Source organism: Amblyomma mixtum, chromosome 10, assembly GCF_055824585.1.
Source record: "Amblyomma mixtum isolate Tamu chromosome 10, ASM5582458v1, whole genome shotgun sequence".
NCBI lineage: Eukaryota > Metazoa > Arthropoda > Arachnida > Ixodida > Ixodidae > Amblyomma > Amblyomma mixtum.
Window position 1 is genome coordinate 179,314,228 of NC_143021.1, and position 19,376 is coordinate 179,333,603.

At 47.8% G+C, this 19,376-nt stretch overlaps 1 protein-coding gene across 15 annotated transcripts in view; it reads left to right on the forward strand.

The window, feature by feature from the left end:
- The window catches only part of LOC149327872 (uncharacterized), a 141,168-nt gene that overhangs the window by 77,818 nt on the left and 43,974 nt on the right, over positions 1-19,376 (forward strand). For 12 of the 15 annotated variants that reach the window (XM_089563558.1, XM_089563556.1, XM_089563562.1 and 9 more), the window contains exons 8-12: positions 3,246-3,379; positions 4,806-4,910; positions 5,831-6,565; positions 14,607-14,713; positions 16,232-16,481. In XM_089563558.1, the coding sequence (XP_089419684.1) occupies positions 3,246-3,379; positions 4,806-4,910; positions 5,831-6,565; positions 14,607-14,713; positions 16,232-16,481 (1,331 nt within the window). The remainder of the gene's footprint in view (positions 1-3,245; positions 3,380-4,805; positions 4,911-5,830; positions 6,566-14,606; positions 14,714-16,231; positions 16,482-19,376) is intronic. The other 3 variants (XM_089563565.1, XM_089563554.1, XM_089563567.1) reach the window with 3 other exon arrangements.

The following is a 19,376-nucleotide window of genomic DNA, read 5'->3' on the forward strand; positions in this document are numbered from 1 at the left end:
TCAGCTTCGTCTTGATTTGGCTACCTTACATTATTCAGTCATTTTGTTTACGGTGCCTACAGTTCACTGTGCTTCACTTGTGGGCCTTTGGCTTGTACAGACGTAAGGGTGTCTAGAGGCACATTCTACGCAATATGAATTATGGCTGTTATAGCATTTCGATGAAGGTCAAATGCAGAAGCACCCATATGCAATGCGATATGAGAACATGTTAAAGAATTATGGGAGGTCGATATCAATGCAGGACCCTCCACTATGGAATCTCTCAAAAGTCCACATGTAGCTTCAAGACCACACATCATATTGCACCATACTGTACCATGCCATAGCCATCCCATAGTTATGCCGTAGCCATGCCGTAGTCATCCCATAGTCATCCCATAGTCATCCCATAGTCATTCCATAGTCGTCCCATAGTCGTCCCATAGTCATCCCATAGTCATGTCATAGTCATGCCATAGTCATGCCATGCCATGCCATATCACTTATAGGTGTTAATATTGACTTGCCATGTAATTGATGCAGTCGATGCATTATTAATGACTTAGCTTAAACATGAAAATACTAGACCTTTCTTTTTTTCCTTCTTCATGCAAAAAAAATTACCATTATTGCTGAACTGCATACAAAAAGATGTGGTGGGAAGCTTTTGTGCTGATGCAGAAAAGGCAGGGCACCTTGGCTCCTGTCTGTGCAAAGTGCAAAGAGGCCAGATCTTGGTATTGTGCGCGCGTCACATACCATGCATTGGCACTGGAGGACTGAAAGGCACACAGGTGCGGAGTGCGCCTACTCACAGACATAGGGCTCAAAACAGTTGGGAGCCGAATCTTTAACTGAAACTGCGTCTGGACACTTTCAGAGCACTTGGAGCCTCAAAAATGAAAGGAACAAGAAGGAAACATATCGCAGTCGGTGCGGGAGAAAGAGGGAAAAGGAGACTGAAAAAAAGAAAATTACACTAATGCTGTTTTCAAGTAGGATAACGTGACTTTTTTTCGTTCCCTTATGGTTCAGCCCACTTCATTCACAGCGCCATATGTTCTCCATTTGCAATTATCCTCTTGTGAAAGAGGGAAAAGGAGACTGTGAAAAAAAGAAAATTACACTAATGCTGTTTTCAAGTAGGATAACGTGACTTCGTTTCATTCCCTTATGGTTCAGCCCACTTCATTCACAGCACCGTATGTTCTCCATTTGCAATTATCCTCTCGTGTCAAGGTCATTTTATTCATTGTTTGCATGTAAGACATTTGAACACGCATAGCATGCTCACATATCTTTTTCCGAGGGCACTTCTGTTAAGATGAACTTCTGATAAGACTAACAAATTTTCTGGTCCCTTCGAGTTTGTCTTGAAGGGGGTCAGGTGTATTTCATAATTTGGTTTGGATGACTTCGTTCTTGGGCATTCCCACCCCCTTTACTTCTGTAATTGCCTTTTTTCCAGGTTAAAATAGCCCGAAAGGCACAGCTTTTCTGCCGTCAAGAGTGGTGTCATGCATCAGTTCTTTAGTTAATTGATTACTGCGGTGCATTATCAAAATGCTATCTTGTAAACACAGGCTGTGATTGTAGCCAGCAGGGATGTGATGATACAGTGCACTTTGTAGGGAAACTAAACAATAAGGTGAAGATGGTGCTGATCCGTCGCTGTGGCTCGGTGGTTGTGACGTCCGGCAGCATTTCAGTGGAGGCAAAATTCAAAACCACCTGTGTATCGAGAGTTTAGTTCATGTTTAAAACACCTTGGGGGGTCGGTATTAATCTGGAACCCTCACTTGCGGCATGCCTTACAGCAGCGAGCTTGCCTTGGCATGTAAAATTTTGTTATTACCGTTTGCTACCTTGGACGACGATCAGCTGGTCGCCCCACTCCAGCTGTTCTGTGCATTGTGTTGTGCGCTTGTGTGTGTACTGTACTCAACCAGACCATCACGAGCATGCGACCTGTGCATTTGCTGTTAATATGTAAATAGATTCTTTACAGTGTAGCTCTCCCCCTGTCCTTTCTATTATCCCCTCACTCCTTTCATTTCACTTCTACACACTGCCTACTATCCTACATTTTCGCTGCCCCAGCTCAGGTGCTTCCAGCAGCGATAGCAGATGCCGGGGCAAGCAAAAACCTTTTCCTTCCATTCATTATGTCATTAAAACCATTTACTACTACTACTACCACTACTAGAAGATGTTGTTGAGCAGCTTGATGGGTTTTTAATTAGCTCCGCTTTAAAGGGACACTGAGGAAAAATTGAAGTTGGCTTGTATCGACAGAATACCAGCTCCTGATTACAAAAACGCCACTCATACTGACAACAAAGCTCTTGTAACATAGAAAAGAGCAAGAACCAAAATACAGGTTTTGCCACCACAGGCCAAACTCGCAAGTACAAGCGTGAAGACGTCATAGCAATGGTTCTAGGACGCGAGAAGCCATGAATCACTGAGGCGCAGCCAATGCATGCGCAAATCTCCTTGACGTCTCGCCAGATGGCGCCACGTACCCGGCAGCTATGCGCGCGCCTGCAGCATCGGGACCAATCAGCGCCTGCTCACCGGCGGTAGGCGGGCTCCCGGTATTTCGCTAACGGTAACAAGGTACACGGTATGCTAAAGGTGTCTATTTGCGAGAACTTCATTAACGACTTCGAGAGCGGGATCCATCGTAACGCTGGCAAAGCGCCAGTGCAAACATAAACGAAGCGACGGTAGCGACGGCCGCAATAGCCGATAGATGCCTTCAACGTGCGGCCGGCGGTAGCTTTCTTTTCGGCTGCTGCTAGGCCGCACTGCTGGCCGCCAGAAATCACGGAATCCGCGTTACGTCATGTGCACGTCATGTTTCACGCCACTTAGTCCTGTGTCGTCATAAGAGAATCTCAAGTTTGAATCAGAGCGGCGGGAAAAACTTGTTCAACTTCGAATCCAAATTTCTCAAAAATAAATGCATCTTTCGCTGCCGGCCAAGTGGCAACAAGGCCATGAAATGCCGAAATATCGGATTTTGCTGTAAAAAAAATACTAATAGAGCTCTCCTCACTGTCCCTTTAAAACTCATGCCTATGGCACATGGGGAGCCTGCTCTGGTCCCCTCTTTTGCAGCGGTTTTCGATACATGTTCACTGACATGCTTTCCCATGAGGGTGCTGTGGCCATATTGCTACCCTTTATTGTCATTACCAATTGTTGGCCTGTTGACTGGAAAAGCTCAGTATGGCATGTGTGTGGTGTCTCTTGTGCAGCTGAAGGCTCGCCAGAAGACACGCTGCACGCACCGCGCGATGCCACCCACACCGTGGTCCACTTGCACAATGCCTTCATGCCTGTGGTGTCATCGTCAGTGGCGCAACCTGCCGGTCGGCAGCTACCCATTCAGGTGGGTGGTTCCGCGACATCTTTGCTTACGTTTTGCACTTCCTAGTCTGCTCCGTGCATCCCATATGACCTGCAGTATAATTCATAAGAGTGGCTTGCTAAGCATTTTACTCCAAGAACTGTGTGTGGGGACTTGCTTCTCTATTAGACTACATGGTGGCCGCCGCGGTGGCTCAGTGGTTATGGTGCTCGGCTGCTGGCCCGAAAGACGCGGGTTCGATCCCGGCCGCGGCGGTTGAATTTCTATGAAGGAGAAATGCTAGAGGCCCATGTACTGTGCGATGTCAGTGCACGTTAAAGAACCCCAGGTGGTCGAAATTTCCGGAGCCCTCCACTACGGCGTCCCTCATAGCCTGAGTGGCTTTGGGACGTTAAAGCCCCGTAAACCGTAAACCAATCAAACGGAGCGATAATAACACAAGCAGTGTGGTTCAGCCAGGGATGAAGAGCAAGAGATGGGAAAACAGAATTGTTAAATTAAGCCAACGATGGGATCATGCAGTCCAGGTGAGCCCGGCAGACGAGTGAGTACGGTTACAGCACAGGTCCTTTAGTCCGAGGGAGGGTGAATGAAAAAATCGAGGATTTCTTGTGGAGTGAATGCTTCCTGAACAGGCAGCATGAGGAAGGAAACAACTGATGCTTGTTGAGCATGACTTCATGCTGCCACAAAGTTTATTTCAAGATATTTATTTATTTCAAGATACCCCTAAAGGCCCTCTTTCACGAGGGTATTACATAGGGGGTGGTAAAAATTACCAATTGTATACATAAAAAGAACATTTAACATGAGTAACAGGGCAAAAAAGAAGCAAGAAAAGAGCAATAACTGGTAGTCAGCAACAATCGAAATGTGGCGGAACAACAAGACGCAAAAAAAAAACAAAAAAAATAAAAACACCGGAATAAACAGAACGAAAAGCGAAACTCAAACACATTACGGTGAACAGAACAGAACTAGAAGAAAACTACACATCGCTCTGATTTTTTAAAAGTTCATGAAATGATGTCGCGTTAGTTTCAGTTGCGATTGTGGAAAGCAGCCGGTTCCAATCAATAATGGTTTTGGGTATGAATGATTTGGCAAAACTTGAAGTGTGACATGTGATGCGTTTGATCTTGAAAGGATGGTCACGGCGTGGAAACACTGCTGTGGGTAAGTGAAAGAAATCGTCGTGAAGCAAAAGATGATGGTAAATTTTGTGAAAAAGAGTTAATCGGGAGAATTTACGACGATGGGGAAGTGGGGGTGTTTTGACTTCACTCTGCTGGTTTGTAGGTGTATACTGGCAGAGTGTGCTGGATTTGAGAGAGGAGGAGCTTTCCATTCTATAGGGGTCCGGGAAGTACTTCACTCAGCTTAATAAATTGAATTTATGGCCAAGTTTTAATTGTGCTACTTCTCTTTTTTTTTCTTTGTCTTCTAGCAGACGACTTCTCATCAGCCGCAACCACAGTACGTGAGCACACCGGGAGCAACCATTCCTACAACTGTTCCCGTGTCAGCAACTCGTACAAGTCCGGCCCCTCAGGTGGTTATTGTGATCTTGTACTCTGTACTGTGCAAAATCAGTATTGTGCAGTACTCTGTACTGTACTGTACTGTACTGTACTGTACTGTACTGTACTGTACTGTACTGTACTGTACTCAGTACTGTGCAGCTGCGCCCACACTACCGTCAACTCTTGATGTTTCGAACTCTGAGCAGGACCAAAAAACTTGTTCAAGTTGTTGTGTGGAGTACAAATTGAGAAAAGCATTTCTATTACGTTTGGTTTTGGTGAGACCGAAGCCACATTTCAAAGAAACTGGTAGTTCAAAACTAGCAAGATTTCACTGTGCTACACTGGTAGAAACTGACACAACTGCGCCACAACTGCGCCACAACTTTACTGTTGCTTGTGATGCCAACTTACTGGTATCTCTCGTGGTTGCAAGCGTACGTATAGAACCTGGTGTGTGGCCCAGGAAAAGTATAGTTTTACTGGCCACGTCACACGAAGACAGCGCATGCTTCCCACTTGCATGTTTTCCAGCTGATTTATAGTTGCTCGTTAATCTTGCAGTGAAAGAACAGCACAGCCACTCAATAGATCAATGAAAGGTGCTGACCAAACATATCATTGATGTATCACCGTGAGCTTTTTTTTTTTTGGTAAATGTCTGGTTGTGCTGTTCACCCTATGATAGAAGGAACATATTGAGTTGCCGAAAGTCACCCGTTTGACCTCATTTGGTACCAGAGTGGGCTGAGGGTAGTTTGCAGGGAATTGATTGCTGGGTTAATAGAAGGAACATATTGAGTTGCCGAAAGTCACCCGTTTGACCTCATTTGGTACCAGAGTGGGCTGAGGGTAGTTTGCAGGGAATTGATTGCTGGGTTATCGGACTAAGAGATGTGGGGCATGTCAGCACGTTTTCAATGCGTGCCTGGTGTGCTGTGGCCCCCAGGTGCCCGTGTCCCAGCCAATGGGTGCGCCACCTGTTGCCGTTGGCCCCACTGCTCCCCTGGCTGGCCTGCTGGAGACGGCGGCACCCCAGCCCCTTCAGCCGCAGGTAGGCCCGGCTCCCGCCCGCATGCGCCCCCCGCCGCTGGACGAGCTGGTGCAGCTGGCCAAGGGCGGCCCCCACAGCCCTGTCATCCTCTTGTCCCCCCCTCGCTCATTCACCCCCACCCCCGCGTGTGTCGCCGGCGGCGACGTGTTTGCCCCCAGCGCATTTGAGCTGCTGCCGCCACCCGCGCGCCGCAACTCGCGTCACCTGGTGGCCTCCTCTCGCTCCCTGTCGGCCACCGACCTTCGGAGAGGGGTCGGGGCCTCGGACGATGCGGGTTACGGCTCCCCCCACCCCCGGCGCGAGCTGGGGGCCTCGCTTGACGTTGGGCGCCTCGAGGCTGCCCTGCTGGGGCGCGAGATGGAGCAGTCGTTTCGGGCGTCGGGCCGAAGGATCATGGCGCAGGGTGTGACGACCATTGCCAGCGTGCGGGGTGGCAGCCTTGTGCGGAGCACCTTTTCGGCTGGGCCTCCCCAGGCGGTGACGGAGGCGGCCAGCCGGAAGCTGTCGGTGCCGGACCCACCCCCGCTGTCGGCCGTGCCGGCGGCCGTGACCCTGGCTCGACCGGCCTCGTGTCACCAGCTGAGCACCATCCTGGCGGGCAGTGTCGGCGGGGGTGCAGTCGCTGCCAAGGTAGTGCCCCGGCCTCTCCCTCCCGCCAGCACTCTTCCGGCTTGGGGGATGCGGCGCGCCGGTGGCGGCTTCCTCCCTCCCACGGCTGCTGCTGCTGCGCTTGGCTGCTGCACGGCTTTGCACACCCACTCTCTTCTCGCTCTCCTTCCAACCCCTAGACAAGAGGGGACGCACCCAAGCGCTGCTACAACTGGTTTCCTCCTCCTGCAGTTGTCGGGAGCACCCTGATGAGCATGTGTTTCGCGCTTGGTCGGAGGTCCCAGTTCTGTTTCTCTTGGTTTCGTGCCTTTTTAGCGTTTTGGCTTGTACGATGCCTGCTTGGCCTGAACTCGGCTGTCAGCCTCCTGTTTCAGCCCTGACCTGATAGTTAGTGCTGACCTCTCGCTGAGAGTTGCAAGCTTTGTGCACGTCATTGAGGAAGGCGACCATTAGGAAACTTTCATAGAAAGCCTGTAACCTACTTTGGTTACTCAATGTTGAGCCTGCTTTTGTTCGTTTTGTATCCATGCTAGCAAGGATTGCATTCTTGTCATGGGCCTCTTGCAATATACTTATCTGCTTTGCGAAGCTGGACTTTGACCAGAATGTGCTGTTAACTGGATGCATTCTTCAAGCACTCTTGGAAATGGAGAAGGCGCACCAAGAGCGGGCACCGGTTGATGCAGCCTCTGGGCTTTGATGCAACGCGCACTTGTGTTTTTCTTTGGTCTGTGTGGTCAGTAGTAATGGGGAAATTAAAATTAGATCACTGCACTAGTGCTCAGTCGTCTTTTTGCATGCATGTGCACATTGAGGCAGGTAAAGGTCTCAGCAGCTTTGTCTTTTTCTGACAGTCAAAGTAGCGGGACAGGGAACTTAATTGATTTTGTCAGACTCTCTCCACGTGCGCACAGCTTGTGTGGTGGCCATGATGGCTGTAGTTATCACCACTGCTGTTGAGCTTGAGGCAACGTTGGGACAAGTACCTAGTGTAGCTGCATTGGAGTGTTTTGCCTCGTGGTGTTTTTCTTAATGCAACAAGCAGATAACATTTTGAAAGATTGTGGTTTACGAAGCAAATGCTGTAGACCTCAGATTGACCAATCATGCAGTGAAATGACGAAAGAAGACACCAGCCGTAGTTTCTGGGGTTAAAATTTCAGTTTTAATTCGAATTGTACATATACTTAATTAAAGCTGCAGGCATCAACGGCAGCACCAGTGGCGTAGTGAAACAGTCGGTGAAATCTGTCTCTATCGCTCCACCTAAAAGAGCTGCACTCTGCCTATGCAATATTCAGAACAGTTGGTAACCACTCGGAGTTCTTGTGATGTAACCTGTGGAGTCCCTCTATTGTCTAGTCTGAGAAGCCAGAAAAGAATGGTCGCACTATAGTTTTCAGCACGTGACCGTAGCCACATGGACTGCTGGTAGTTGTAGTTCTTAGTGGGTTCCATCGGGCAGCTGTGGCTGAAAGTGTTGTTGTGCTTGCTTTTTTTTTTAATAGTCCATGTCCTTTGCAGTTGAAATTAAAAAAAAAACTAGGTTGGCTCAGCACCGTGCAAAAAAAAGAAAAAGAATCTTGACCCTCACAGAAATATATACTGCTTGATAGACAGCATAACAGTATTCGGCCTGTAATGTGGTTATGCAAAATGAGTGACAAAATGGAGTCTGTGATTTGGCGCATGTCTCGCAACTAAAAATAACATGATGGCCAGTAAAGCCTCATTCATTTGGACCTCAAGGGACCCTAAGAATAGCCTGAATCATCCTAAGGTTGAGTCATCAAATGCCCCCTCATCGTCATCTTCATCAGCCTGACTATGATCACTGCAGGGCAAAGGCCTCCCCCATGTCTCTCCAATTAACCCTGTCCTTCGTCAGTTGCGGCCACTGTATCCCAGCAAACTTCTTAATCTCATCCGCCCGCCTAACTTTCTGCTGCTCCTTGCTACGTTTGCCTTCGCATTACATGCCCGGCCCAAGCCCATTTCTTCCTCTTGAATTCGACTAGGATGTCATTAACCCGCATTTGTTCCCTCACCCACTCCGCCCGCTACCAATCTCTTAACGTTGTGCCTATCAGTTTTCTTTCCATAGCTCGCTGTGTTGTCCTTAGCTTAAGCTGAACCCTCTTCGTTAGCCTCCACGTTTCTGCCCCATAAGTGAGTACCAGTAAGATACAGCTGTTGTATACTTTTCTCTTGAGGGATATTGGTAAACTGCCATTCATGATCTGAGAGAACCTGCCATATGTGCTCCACCCTGTTCTTATTCGTTATTTCCCTCTCATGATCCGGATCAGCGGTCACTACCTGCCCTAAGCAGACATGTTGCCTTACTACTTCCAGCACCTCGCTACCAATTCTGAACTGCTGTTCCCTTGCTAGACTGTTGAACATTACTTTGGTTTTTTGCGTGTTAATTTTAAGACCCACCGTTCTGCTCCGCCTGTCCAACTCACTGATCATGCTTTGCAATTCATGTCCTGAGTGACTTAGCAAGGCAGTGTCATCAGCAAATTGTGGATCACTTAGGTATTCTCCATTAACTCTTATCCCCAACTGTTCCCAGTTCAGGCCTCCGGATAAATACCTCCTGTGGTAGTTGTTCAGTCGTTATAGATATCTTCCAATATCTTCACATAACACTCTTGTACACTGTGATTCCGGAATGCCTGCACGACAGCTGAGGTGTCCACTGAACCCCCCCCCCCCCCCCCCTGCCCTCTGCCTTCTGCCTGCCGAAAATGCAAAAATGCACAGAAACCTTGGAGCTGGCTCTATCGCACAAACAGCAGGTGAATGTTGAGCGGAGGTGGGTGGGTGGGATGGATGGTGGAGTTGGGAGGTAGGTTGCAGGTGGCAGTGAGGCGTCTGGTGGGTGGAGTGGGTAGGTGGGTGGGTGGTGGGTGGTTGGTGGTGCTTCTGGAGGTGCAGCTGGCTTTCCCACTGCGTCTTTGAATTCAGTTTCGCTCTCGCTTTTTCTGTTCTGCTGCTGGGTGGGCTCCTAGTGGGTGCAGACCTTGTGGAGGGCGAAAGTAGGTGGGCTGGCGTTGGGTGGCACTTCTGCAGGGTAGAGTTGAGTGGGTCCGACCTGGCCCTTCGGCCCCGCTACCGAAGCGACGGTAGACCACTTTTGCTAACTTGCCCTGGACTTCGGACGCCATGCAAGTTCCGCCTCAAGTTCCGCATTTACTGAGGCTTCACACAAATGTTGCCAACATGTACCACTGGACTGCTAGCACATCAAAAGAAATGACCAGTGGCATCTGAAAGTGGTGCCTCGGGTGTCGCCAGCTTGTAGGGATCGGCGCAGTGATCTGCCTCGGTGTCACCAGCTAATAGGGATCAGCATAGCCTAGGAGTGATCTACATTGGTGTCACCAGCTTGTAAGTCAGCACAGTAATCTGCCTCAGTGTCACCATCTCATGGGGCCAGCACATTGATCTGCTTCGGTGTCGCCAGTTCATAGCGATCAACATCACAGTTTTCTTCACTGTCACCAGCTCGTAGGAGTCAGCACAGTGATCTGCCTCAGTGTCACCAGCTCATGGGAGTCAGCACAGCGTTCTGCCTCAGTGTCACCAGTTCACTGAAATCAGCACAGCATAGGAGTGATCTGCCTCGGTGTCACCAGCTCATGGGAGTCAGCACAGCGTTCTGCCTCAGTGTCACCAGTTCACTGGAATCAGCACAGCATAGGAGTGATCTGCCTTGGTGTCATCAATTCATAAGTCAGCACAGCGTTCTGCCTCAGTGTCACCAGTTCACTGGAATCAGCACAGCATAGGAGTGATCTGCCTTGGTGTCATCAATTCATAAGTCAGCACAGCGTTCTGCCTCAGTGTCACCAGTTCACTGGAATCAGCACAGCATAGGAGTGGTCTGCCTTGGTGTCATCTATTCATAAGTCAGCGCAGCAATCTCTCTCGGTGTCACCAGCTCGTGGGAGTCAGCACAGTGATCTGCCGCTGTGTCATCAGCTCGGGATCAGCACATTGATTTACTTCGGTGTCGCCATTTGTAGGGATCAGCACCGCAGTTTGCTTCACTGTCGCCAGCTCAGAGCGTGGATCAGCAGAGTGGCTATGCTTCTTTGTCACCAGTACAGAGGAATCGGCACACTGATCTGCATCACCAGCTCTCAGGGGACAGCATAGTGACATGTGTTTGTGCCGCCAGCTCACATACAGTTCCATTTCGCTAAGGTTCAGCATGATAGGGACTGTAGGGCAGTCTGAAGAGGACAGAAGGAGGAGCCAGCTACTTTTTTCATCTGCCTCCACCAGCACCCGTACAAAAATTGTGCCCAGTGTGGCACCATTTGCCAAGGGGAAGATTGCAAAAATTTTAGCAGCATAAGTGTAAGAGGGGAGAGGACTGTCACTGTGGTACAGCACCTGATCTGTCTTCTTTGTCCTGGCCTTTGGTTTACGTTGGTCTTGTTTCCGAATGTACGAACCAACAAGCCTAGCAGGTCCTTCAGGGACCTGTTTTAGTGTCTTAGAACCCTGGTAAAAAGAAAAAGAGGTATGAATCCAAAAAAAAACACCAATGTATGCCTGTAGACCACATTGTTTCCATTTGTGCCTTCAAAACGACCAACCAGTTTTGTTTAATTCTGAAAAATAATAATAATAAATAATAATGATAATCTGATTGGGGAGGGGGTGAAGCCTTCATTGCCACCATCTAGAGAGTACATAACAGAGTCCCACATTTGGCGTGACATACCAAACAGGGGTCTGTTGGCTTCAGCGTCTTTGCATGGGCACATCAGAAGCACACAAAGACTGTGGGTGCCACTCAGGTCTTCTTGATGCCATCCTGTGATGGCGTCTGTTTATTTCCTTACTAACATTTCAAAGTGAAGATGAAGATGTTGATTTTCAGGGGGACACTGGTCTTTGAGACCAAAAAACGACCAAAAAAAATTGGTTTTTCGAAAAGTGACATTTGTGGAATCCACAGCTATTATATTCCAACTGTGCCAATTTTTTCCTTCAAGAAATCAACATTGTTACCATAATATTAAATTCATATCATCTGTGGGCTGAATTTGTGCAGGAGCAGACAATTTAAAGCAATGTAAATTTTGGACATCTGGCTATCTTAGTATGTTGATATCTCAACATCTAGGACAGATAGAGATGTCATATTGTTTGTCAAGGGAAGCTGAAGGCACAGTGTGTGCAATAATCGAAGCAGATTTGTTCAATCGCACTTCAAAAATATATAATTTAGCAAAGTTTATCGATGCATTACATTCACACCTTCAACATTGATATTCCAAGTGCTGTAAAATTACTAAAGAGGGCTCAAAAATGTTCTTGTAATCAAAAATGGTTTTGATTATTGCACACTTTACTCACCATACTATGTAGCCATGGCTTAAAAATTAATTTTTATTGAGCAGTTTTTTTTGCACCGAGGTACTAATGAATGACTAATTAAAATTAATTATCTTGGGAACCAACTAATTTATGAGAAAGGTAATTTTATTGTTGAAATCAGCATAAAAAACTGAGCAAGGTGTTACATTTTCATTAGGATCGGGCTAAAAATAAGGAAAATAGGTCCAAGACCAGTGTCCCCCCTTCACTTGCCTGCACTAGCCCTTAAATGCGCCCCATGCAACAAGTGGCATCGGTCTCACTCCTCCTTTCCACAGCCAATAACCTTTGCATGATGTTCTCCATGTTGTCCTCGATTGGAGACTGTCTATGCTTGAAGGCCATGCAATCTTTTGCCCCCAATCCCCGCACAACCATGCTACTTATTCCATTGCGTCTGGCTCACACGTGACACCCTCCATCATGCAGACCTCGCTTCCGTGTGTCGACAAGATAGAAGCTTGTGCCATTACGCTTGCTCCCATTTCTTCACGGGCTGATGTCCATGTTTCGGCTCGGCCCATTAGAGCCCACTTTGAGAGCTCCCCCCCCCCCCCCCCCAGCTGCTTCTCTGACTGCTTCTTTTGGTTACTCTCTCTCCCTCACACACACGTGCACATAGTATGACATGTGGCACCTCTTCACATCTCTCGTGGCCATTAAGCTAGTCTTAGAAGAAATATTTTTCTTAATGGAGTCACAATAATGGAATCTTCAAGAAAAATCTATTTTTGCATGCTGATTCCAAATAAGTACTTTAGTGCTACGTATAACAAGTCCTTGTGCGCTTGTATAATACGTTATATAACTTTTTGCCGAGAGCTTTCAGTAAATTTTGCGGCAGGAAACTTGCTAGGACGCATGCCATTGGGTTGTCTGGATATCAGTCTATGCAATAATGGCAAAATGGTTATCCTGCCTATCACAGAAGTTGAGTTACAGCGTTTTGAATTCGCCACTTCACAAACGGGAAGACACTGATGATTTCAGAATACTATAACTCACCTTCTATGATAGGCAGGATGATAATTTTACCCTTTTTGCATAAGCTTGATGTCAAGAGAAACCAATGGCATGCCATCTAACATGTTCCCTGCAGTAGAATTTCTTTCAAACCATCGACTAAAGTTACCTAACATATTGCATAAGTGCACAAGGGCTTGGTGTACATAAAATTAAATTACATACTATTTGGAATCAGCATGCAAAAATGCATGTTTCCTGAAGATTTCATAGTTGTGACTTCATTAATAAAAATTCATTTCTAAAACCTTCTTCCCCCCTTAAAGGGACGCTGAGAAGAAATTGAAGAGAACAAATTGAAGTTGACCTACATCAACTGATTGTCTGATTCTGTTGAAAGAGACACTACTTTCGCAGAAAATGGAGCTTTTATATGTTGAAAGAGTCGAAAAATTAAGTACAGTTGTCAGCATCGCCTGTATTATTGCTTGTAAATTCCCTGTAACTTTTAAATCACCTTTGTCACCAGCATCACCTGTAAATACAGGTGTCGGCATCATTTTGCCAGTGAACCGTGAAGCATTGACACAGTTTAGGAAGGGGTTAGAATCCCAGGAGCTAGGCTACACTGGCTTTCACTTCAGAGCAGCGATCACGGGGCTCTTCTCGCTGTAGACGTCACAGGTTTGAATCGAGTGGAAGGAAAACTTCTGAATGCAATTTTCACCACAATAAATGTGTCCGCTGCTTCTGGACAAGCATAAGCATAGCTGGAAAGAGCCATGGACTCAATATTTACCAAGACCAAAAGGTGTATGGAGTTGTTCTCTGCGCTCCTCTTAAGGTGTTCGCTGGTACTCATACTTTCACAATCTGTCTCAGTAAATATCTTTGCAATGAAGATTGCTATGTTGGTGTTGATGCCTGTAATTCGCATGCAAAAGGATTCCCCGTGAGCTTTTACAGTGCGGCTATACAACTCTGCTGTGCTTTTATGAGATTTTAGGGTTTGATGCGTATGCAAATAACTTGAAATGTCTTATATTTGAAATATCTTGTATTCCTAACCTTCTGTTTGTGTATGCATTTTTTTTTTTGTTAGCCTCTTCTTTTGGTGCTGTTTTACAAGGCTTTCAACAGAGGTAGCTAGGTATTTAGCCAGTAGGAGCAACGTTTTGGAGCAGATAAGCAATCTAGAAATAAAACAAGATACGAACAAAGTACAAAAGCTGGCCTTTGAGCTGCGCCTTTCTGTGTCTTATTCTGTATCAAGCTCATTCACCTTGTCCAGTTTTCTGGACACTGTTGGCACCCGTTGCCATAAGGGTAGTGCTCTACTCATAAACAAAAAACTAATTTTGCTGGAGTTCATGCAAAATTATATGCAGGAATTGAATCTGGGACTCCTCACTTTCCTTCATTGGATGAAAAGGCAGCTTTGCGGAATTTGAATGAAGAGGAACTTAGGGAAAAAATAGAAGTCGGTGTGTGTTTTGTCTCAGCTTGGAAAATGTAAGGCGTCAAAGGTAGCTGTCTAGTCTTGCATTATGGTAGTAGGGGGAAAGTGCTCTGTAACATCCAGGCATCGCATGTAGCTGTGGCTACCGTGTTGTTTGCACTGAGCTGGCAGTTTAAGTTCATGGGTGGTGTGTGCGCTACTCGCACAGTGCTGACATTGACTTTGATGTGCATCCTGCAGGATGAACTGGCCGGCCAGTCCTCAGCCCACGACCTGGAAACCTATCCGGCCCAGGCTCAGCACGGGGTGGTTTCATCTCAGCTTTACGACGACCTTCGTGGCGACAGGTGGGTGTGCTTCGTGGTTTCAAAGACTGTTAACTCCCCAGTGCATACCTCGTGTATAGGGCTGCTTATATGCTCATCTTGCCCCCATTGCCATCAAATACACACGCGATGTGTGAATTCCCACACTCACCACCACTAATGTCCAACACCTTACGCCTTCTTTTCCAAAACTTGCGCCGTACCTCATGGAAGGGCTGGCTTGTGCCACGCACAAAGTAGCTTCAACATATTTTACTGCTGCTCCTAGCCTAACCCAGTCCATAACTTGCTGGGAAAGAAATGGTAGAAACATGGCCAGAGTGCCAGATTGGGTGCTAGAAATATCATCTCTCTCTCTCTTCCCTGCTTTAGCTGTTTCATATGGTCTTGTCAGCTGTTTTCTGTGTGATCTTTGATTTCACAACATGCACCCTGTAACAGCTTTCTTTTATGCTTGACCATATTGCTTGTCGAACTTCAGTGGTGACACAACTCTGACCATTGCTTCTGCGCTGACAACCTTTATTTGTTTGCCGTTCCATTGCGTTCATCCTTCTCTATGCCACCCTGCACCTTGGAAGCTTAAAACCTGCTTGCCACTTATTCTTGTGCTGGTATACCTGCCACAGCTTCTACCTTTGCAATTTTGATGTCTGCTTTACCTTTGATTGGACACTCAGTGAGTAATGCCCATAGGGTTTCTTGCCAGGTTGGGGGATTTCTCGGAAGGGTCCGAGCTGAGAATTGCCAACGTGCTATTTTCTTTTGCCGCTTTGTGCTACCTTCATGGTTAAAGGTGCACTAAAGAGGAATCTGAACTCGTCTTTTTGCCGCGGGAACTCAATCTACACGTTCCGAGCATTCTTAGAAACATCGATTCATTGACCTGTGTGGCCGATTTCCCTAATTAAATCGAATTAACGTCCGGCTCCCGCCTTTTTTTTTAATTCTCCCTCGTACGGTGGGCAGAGTCGACCAACGCGTGGAGTGCCTTGCAGCCAGTCCCGCGGCGGCTTGCCGCTCTGCCATCGGCGGAGTAATACGTAGTAGTCCGTAGAAGCAAATAGTCCGCGCGTATTTTTATTTCTTCGGGCTTATTTTGCGGCTATATTATCTGCGAATGAAACTATTTATTCATGGAAACCTAAAAAACAAAATAAAGCGATAGCAAAGCCTCCACGGAGCTGGCTGCAAGGCACTCCACGCATTGGTCAACTCCGCCCACCGTACGAGGGAGAATTAAAAAAAAAAGGCGGGAGCCGGACATTAATTCGATTTAATTAGGAAAATCAGCCACACAGGGCAGTAAGTCGATGTTTCTAAGAATGCTCGGAACGTGTAGATTGAGTTCCCGCAGCAAAAAGACGAGTTCAGATTCCTCTTCAGTGCACCTTTAAGGGCAGATGAGCCAGGAAGATGGTGGGCGCTGTGTTGTGTTTGCTGTTCTTCCTTCCTGACTGAGTCCCTCTTCTTTCCCTCCTGCTGTAGCCATGTGGCTTGCATTTCACAAGTTCCCACCTGCATAACTGTTGCGTGCAGTGCCTCTGCGCTGGACTCGGCGAGCGAGGCGAGTGACCTGACGGACTCGAGTGCGTCGGCGCGCGAGCGGGCCCGCAAGAAGGTGAACAAGCGGCGGAGGACCCAGGCGGAGCGGTGGCCACGCCTGCTGGTGCTCTCCGTGGAGGGCGGCACCGTGGTCGAATGCCAGCTCGAGTCCTCCAAGGGCAAGACGGTCACCTTCAAGTTCGACATACACGACATGTTTCCCCGGGACATTGCCAACAACCTGGTGCGTGTGTTGTCCGCTAATTGTAATTGCCCAGAGTAAATTTTATTTTGTGTAATGAATGCGTCTTCCATGTTAGTTTTTGCAGTAAGTGCACGTACAGGGTCTGTCTGAAAGTAATGAGACAAGTTGCGTTGTGGCGCGTGCATGCTCTAGATCAGGAAACCGCTTTTGGGGGAAGGAGCGGGAACCTTCAGCTTCACAGTGCAAAGACCTCAGTTGGCTTCGAGCAGGTCAAGCGAGTGGACATGCTCAAACGTGTACCCCTGTTTCGTCGCTGCGTCGAGGAAACCATGGAACAGCGCGACGCGGTGAAGCTTTGCAATAAACTGAATAAATCACCGACCGAGACATTTGACAGCACGTGGTAATGATGCAATGTCCAGATCGCAAGGGTTCCAATGGCACAAAGCATTTACAAATGGCCGTGAAGACGTTCAGGACCACACAGTCAATGTTACCGTCCGTACCCGTCATCGACAGGCGCCTGGACCGCTGCTTGTTGTAAACGTTGTCACGACCGTTTTTAAATGCCTTGTGCCATTAGAACACACGACGTGGACATTGCATTGTTCCCACATGCTGTCTTGATCACGTTGATTGACTCGGTAGGTGACCTACCCAGTTTATTGCAAAGCTTCACCGCGTAGCGCTGTTCCAACGTTCGCTCCATGGATTCCTCGACGCAGCGACGAAATGTGGCTACAAGCTCGAAGATGTCCACTCGCTTCGCCTGCTCGCAGCCAACTAAGCTCGTCGCATTGTGAAGCTGAAGGTTCCCGCTCCTTCCCCCAAAAACGGTTTCCCGATCTAGCGCAAGCACTCGCCACACCGCGACTAGTCTCATTACTTTCAGGACAGACCCTGTATGTGGTATTGCTTTAAGCAGGTCAGAACGAGAGAAGCTTTACCCCCAAACTCTGAAAGCTTCCTTACATCAGTAAGGGAGCCTTCGCTGCAGTGAGGAGCCCTCATGTCAATCTGAAAGCTTCCTTACTGAGGAGCCCTAAGTAAGGTCGTCCTTGGTGCCTCCTCACAGTTGAGGCAGCTGCCAGCTGCCTTCATGCGTCCTTACGTCGCTCCTGGCCCTGGAGGAGCGCTTCACCTCACTGCTGCCTCAAGTGACTCCGCACACTCACGCGGGCGGCGAGACGCGAGCCCGGCGTGAGCGCAGTTGAGCAGACAGGAGAAAATGGCAGCGTGGACTGACCGCTACGCGGGCGACTACACGCAATTTTTTAACCGTGCTTGTGAATACGCATTCGATGAAGTGTACCTGTATCCTCGAGCAGCTAGGTTGCTTCGCGACGCGGTGAATCCAGTGGAAGTGCACTCAGAGGAAGAATTCGCGTTCAAATTCCGCAGCGGTGCGGCTCGTCACACTTGGGCATTCGGCGGCGAGAGCGAGCGAAATCCGCCGCCGCCGAAATGTTGCCTCGTTCACACCTCCCAGCCACCACGTCGCCGCTCGTGGCGTGAGAGATATGGCTAGCAAATAGCATAAATCGATGCTGTCAATGTACCGTAAGCGTGTGCATGCTTACGTACGCTAAACGCAGGTATTTTGCGGGACGTTACAACGTTTCTCAACTTTCCACTTTTAATTCAGCTTATGCAAACAGCGACGCAATGACATGACGATTGACGTTTATGTGGCTATTCCGTTTGCATCTGGTGGACAAGTTTTCCGCCTAGCTCAGCCTAGTGGCGCCATCTGGTTGTTAGGACGGAAACCCTTTCTGTCAACAAACCGATGGTCTTAAGCCTAAAAGCGGCTGAATCGCCAATCTAAATAAAAAAATAAGGCAAATTTATCGCTCATACTTTCCTTAGAGGCGAGATGAGAGGAAGCGAAAGACCGATGACTCATTTATGGCCAGCGAACGCACTTAAAAACGCAGTAACGACGACGAATTCAGTTCGAATCGAGGGGCCCAGCTTCGAAGGGCGCCGCCATGTTTGTTGTCGCCGCGGGAATGCAACTTCCTACTTGGCGTCCTATTGGCCGATGTGAAGGAACCCTCAAACCCAGACACGCGGCATGCGTTCCTTACTTGAGGAGAGGCGAGGAGAGCTTTCAGACTGGCTTCCTCCATCGAACATTCGCGGAAAGGCGGCCTCACGTAAGGTTAGGAAGACTTCTAAGGAAAGGAAGCTTTCAGAGTTTGGGCCTTAATGTGCTGGAGAATGGAGAGGGGTATGCTGGATTGGGATACAGCATAATGGAATTGCAGTAGCTGGGTGTTACATTAGCAAATAAATGGTGATTCTGCTAGAATGTTGTCTGTATTAAAGGGATACTAAGGACAATGCTATCAAATTTTCCTCCTTTTGTGAAAATCGATTGTTTGGCTTTCTGTGGCCCTGTTGACGTTTGCTCGCCAGTAAGTGATGCACTTACTGCTGAAAAAAATTAGATTTAAGAGTTGAGAATATTTTTTTCCCGCCACTGAGTTTGCACTCCCGACAATGAAAGAACTCTGTGATCACTCTTCTTAAAGTGGGCAGCGATTAAGCCTAACCTCGGGAGTCTGTGTAAAAAAATAAAATAATATAAAAGCATTGACATTGCTGCAGTTTCCTGGTGACAACAGCCAGTGACGGTGGCATCTGCATTTCATTTTGTGACCCGCCACAGTGGCTCAGTGGTTACGGTGCTCGGCTGCTGGCTTGAAAGAAGTAGGTTCGATCCCGGCTGCGGCGGCTGAATTTCGATGGAGGCGAAATTCCAGAGGCCCGTGTACTGTGCAATGATGTCAGTGCACGTTAAAGAACCCCAGGTGGTCGAAATTTCCGGAGCCCTTCACTACGACGTCCCTCATAGCCTGAGTCGCTTTGGGACGTGAAACCCCAATAAATCGATAAATCAAAATTTCACTTTATGGTTGTTTTCTAGCT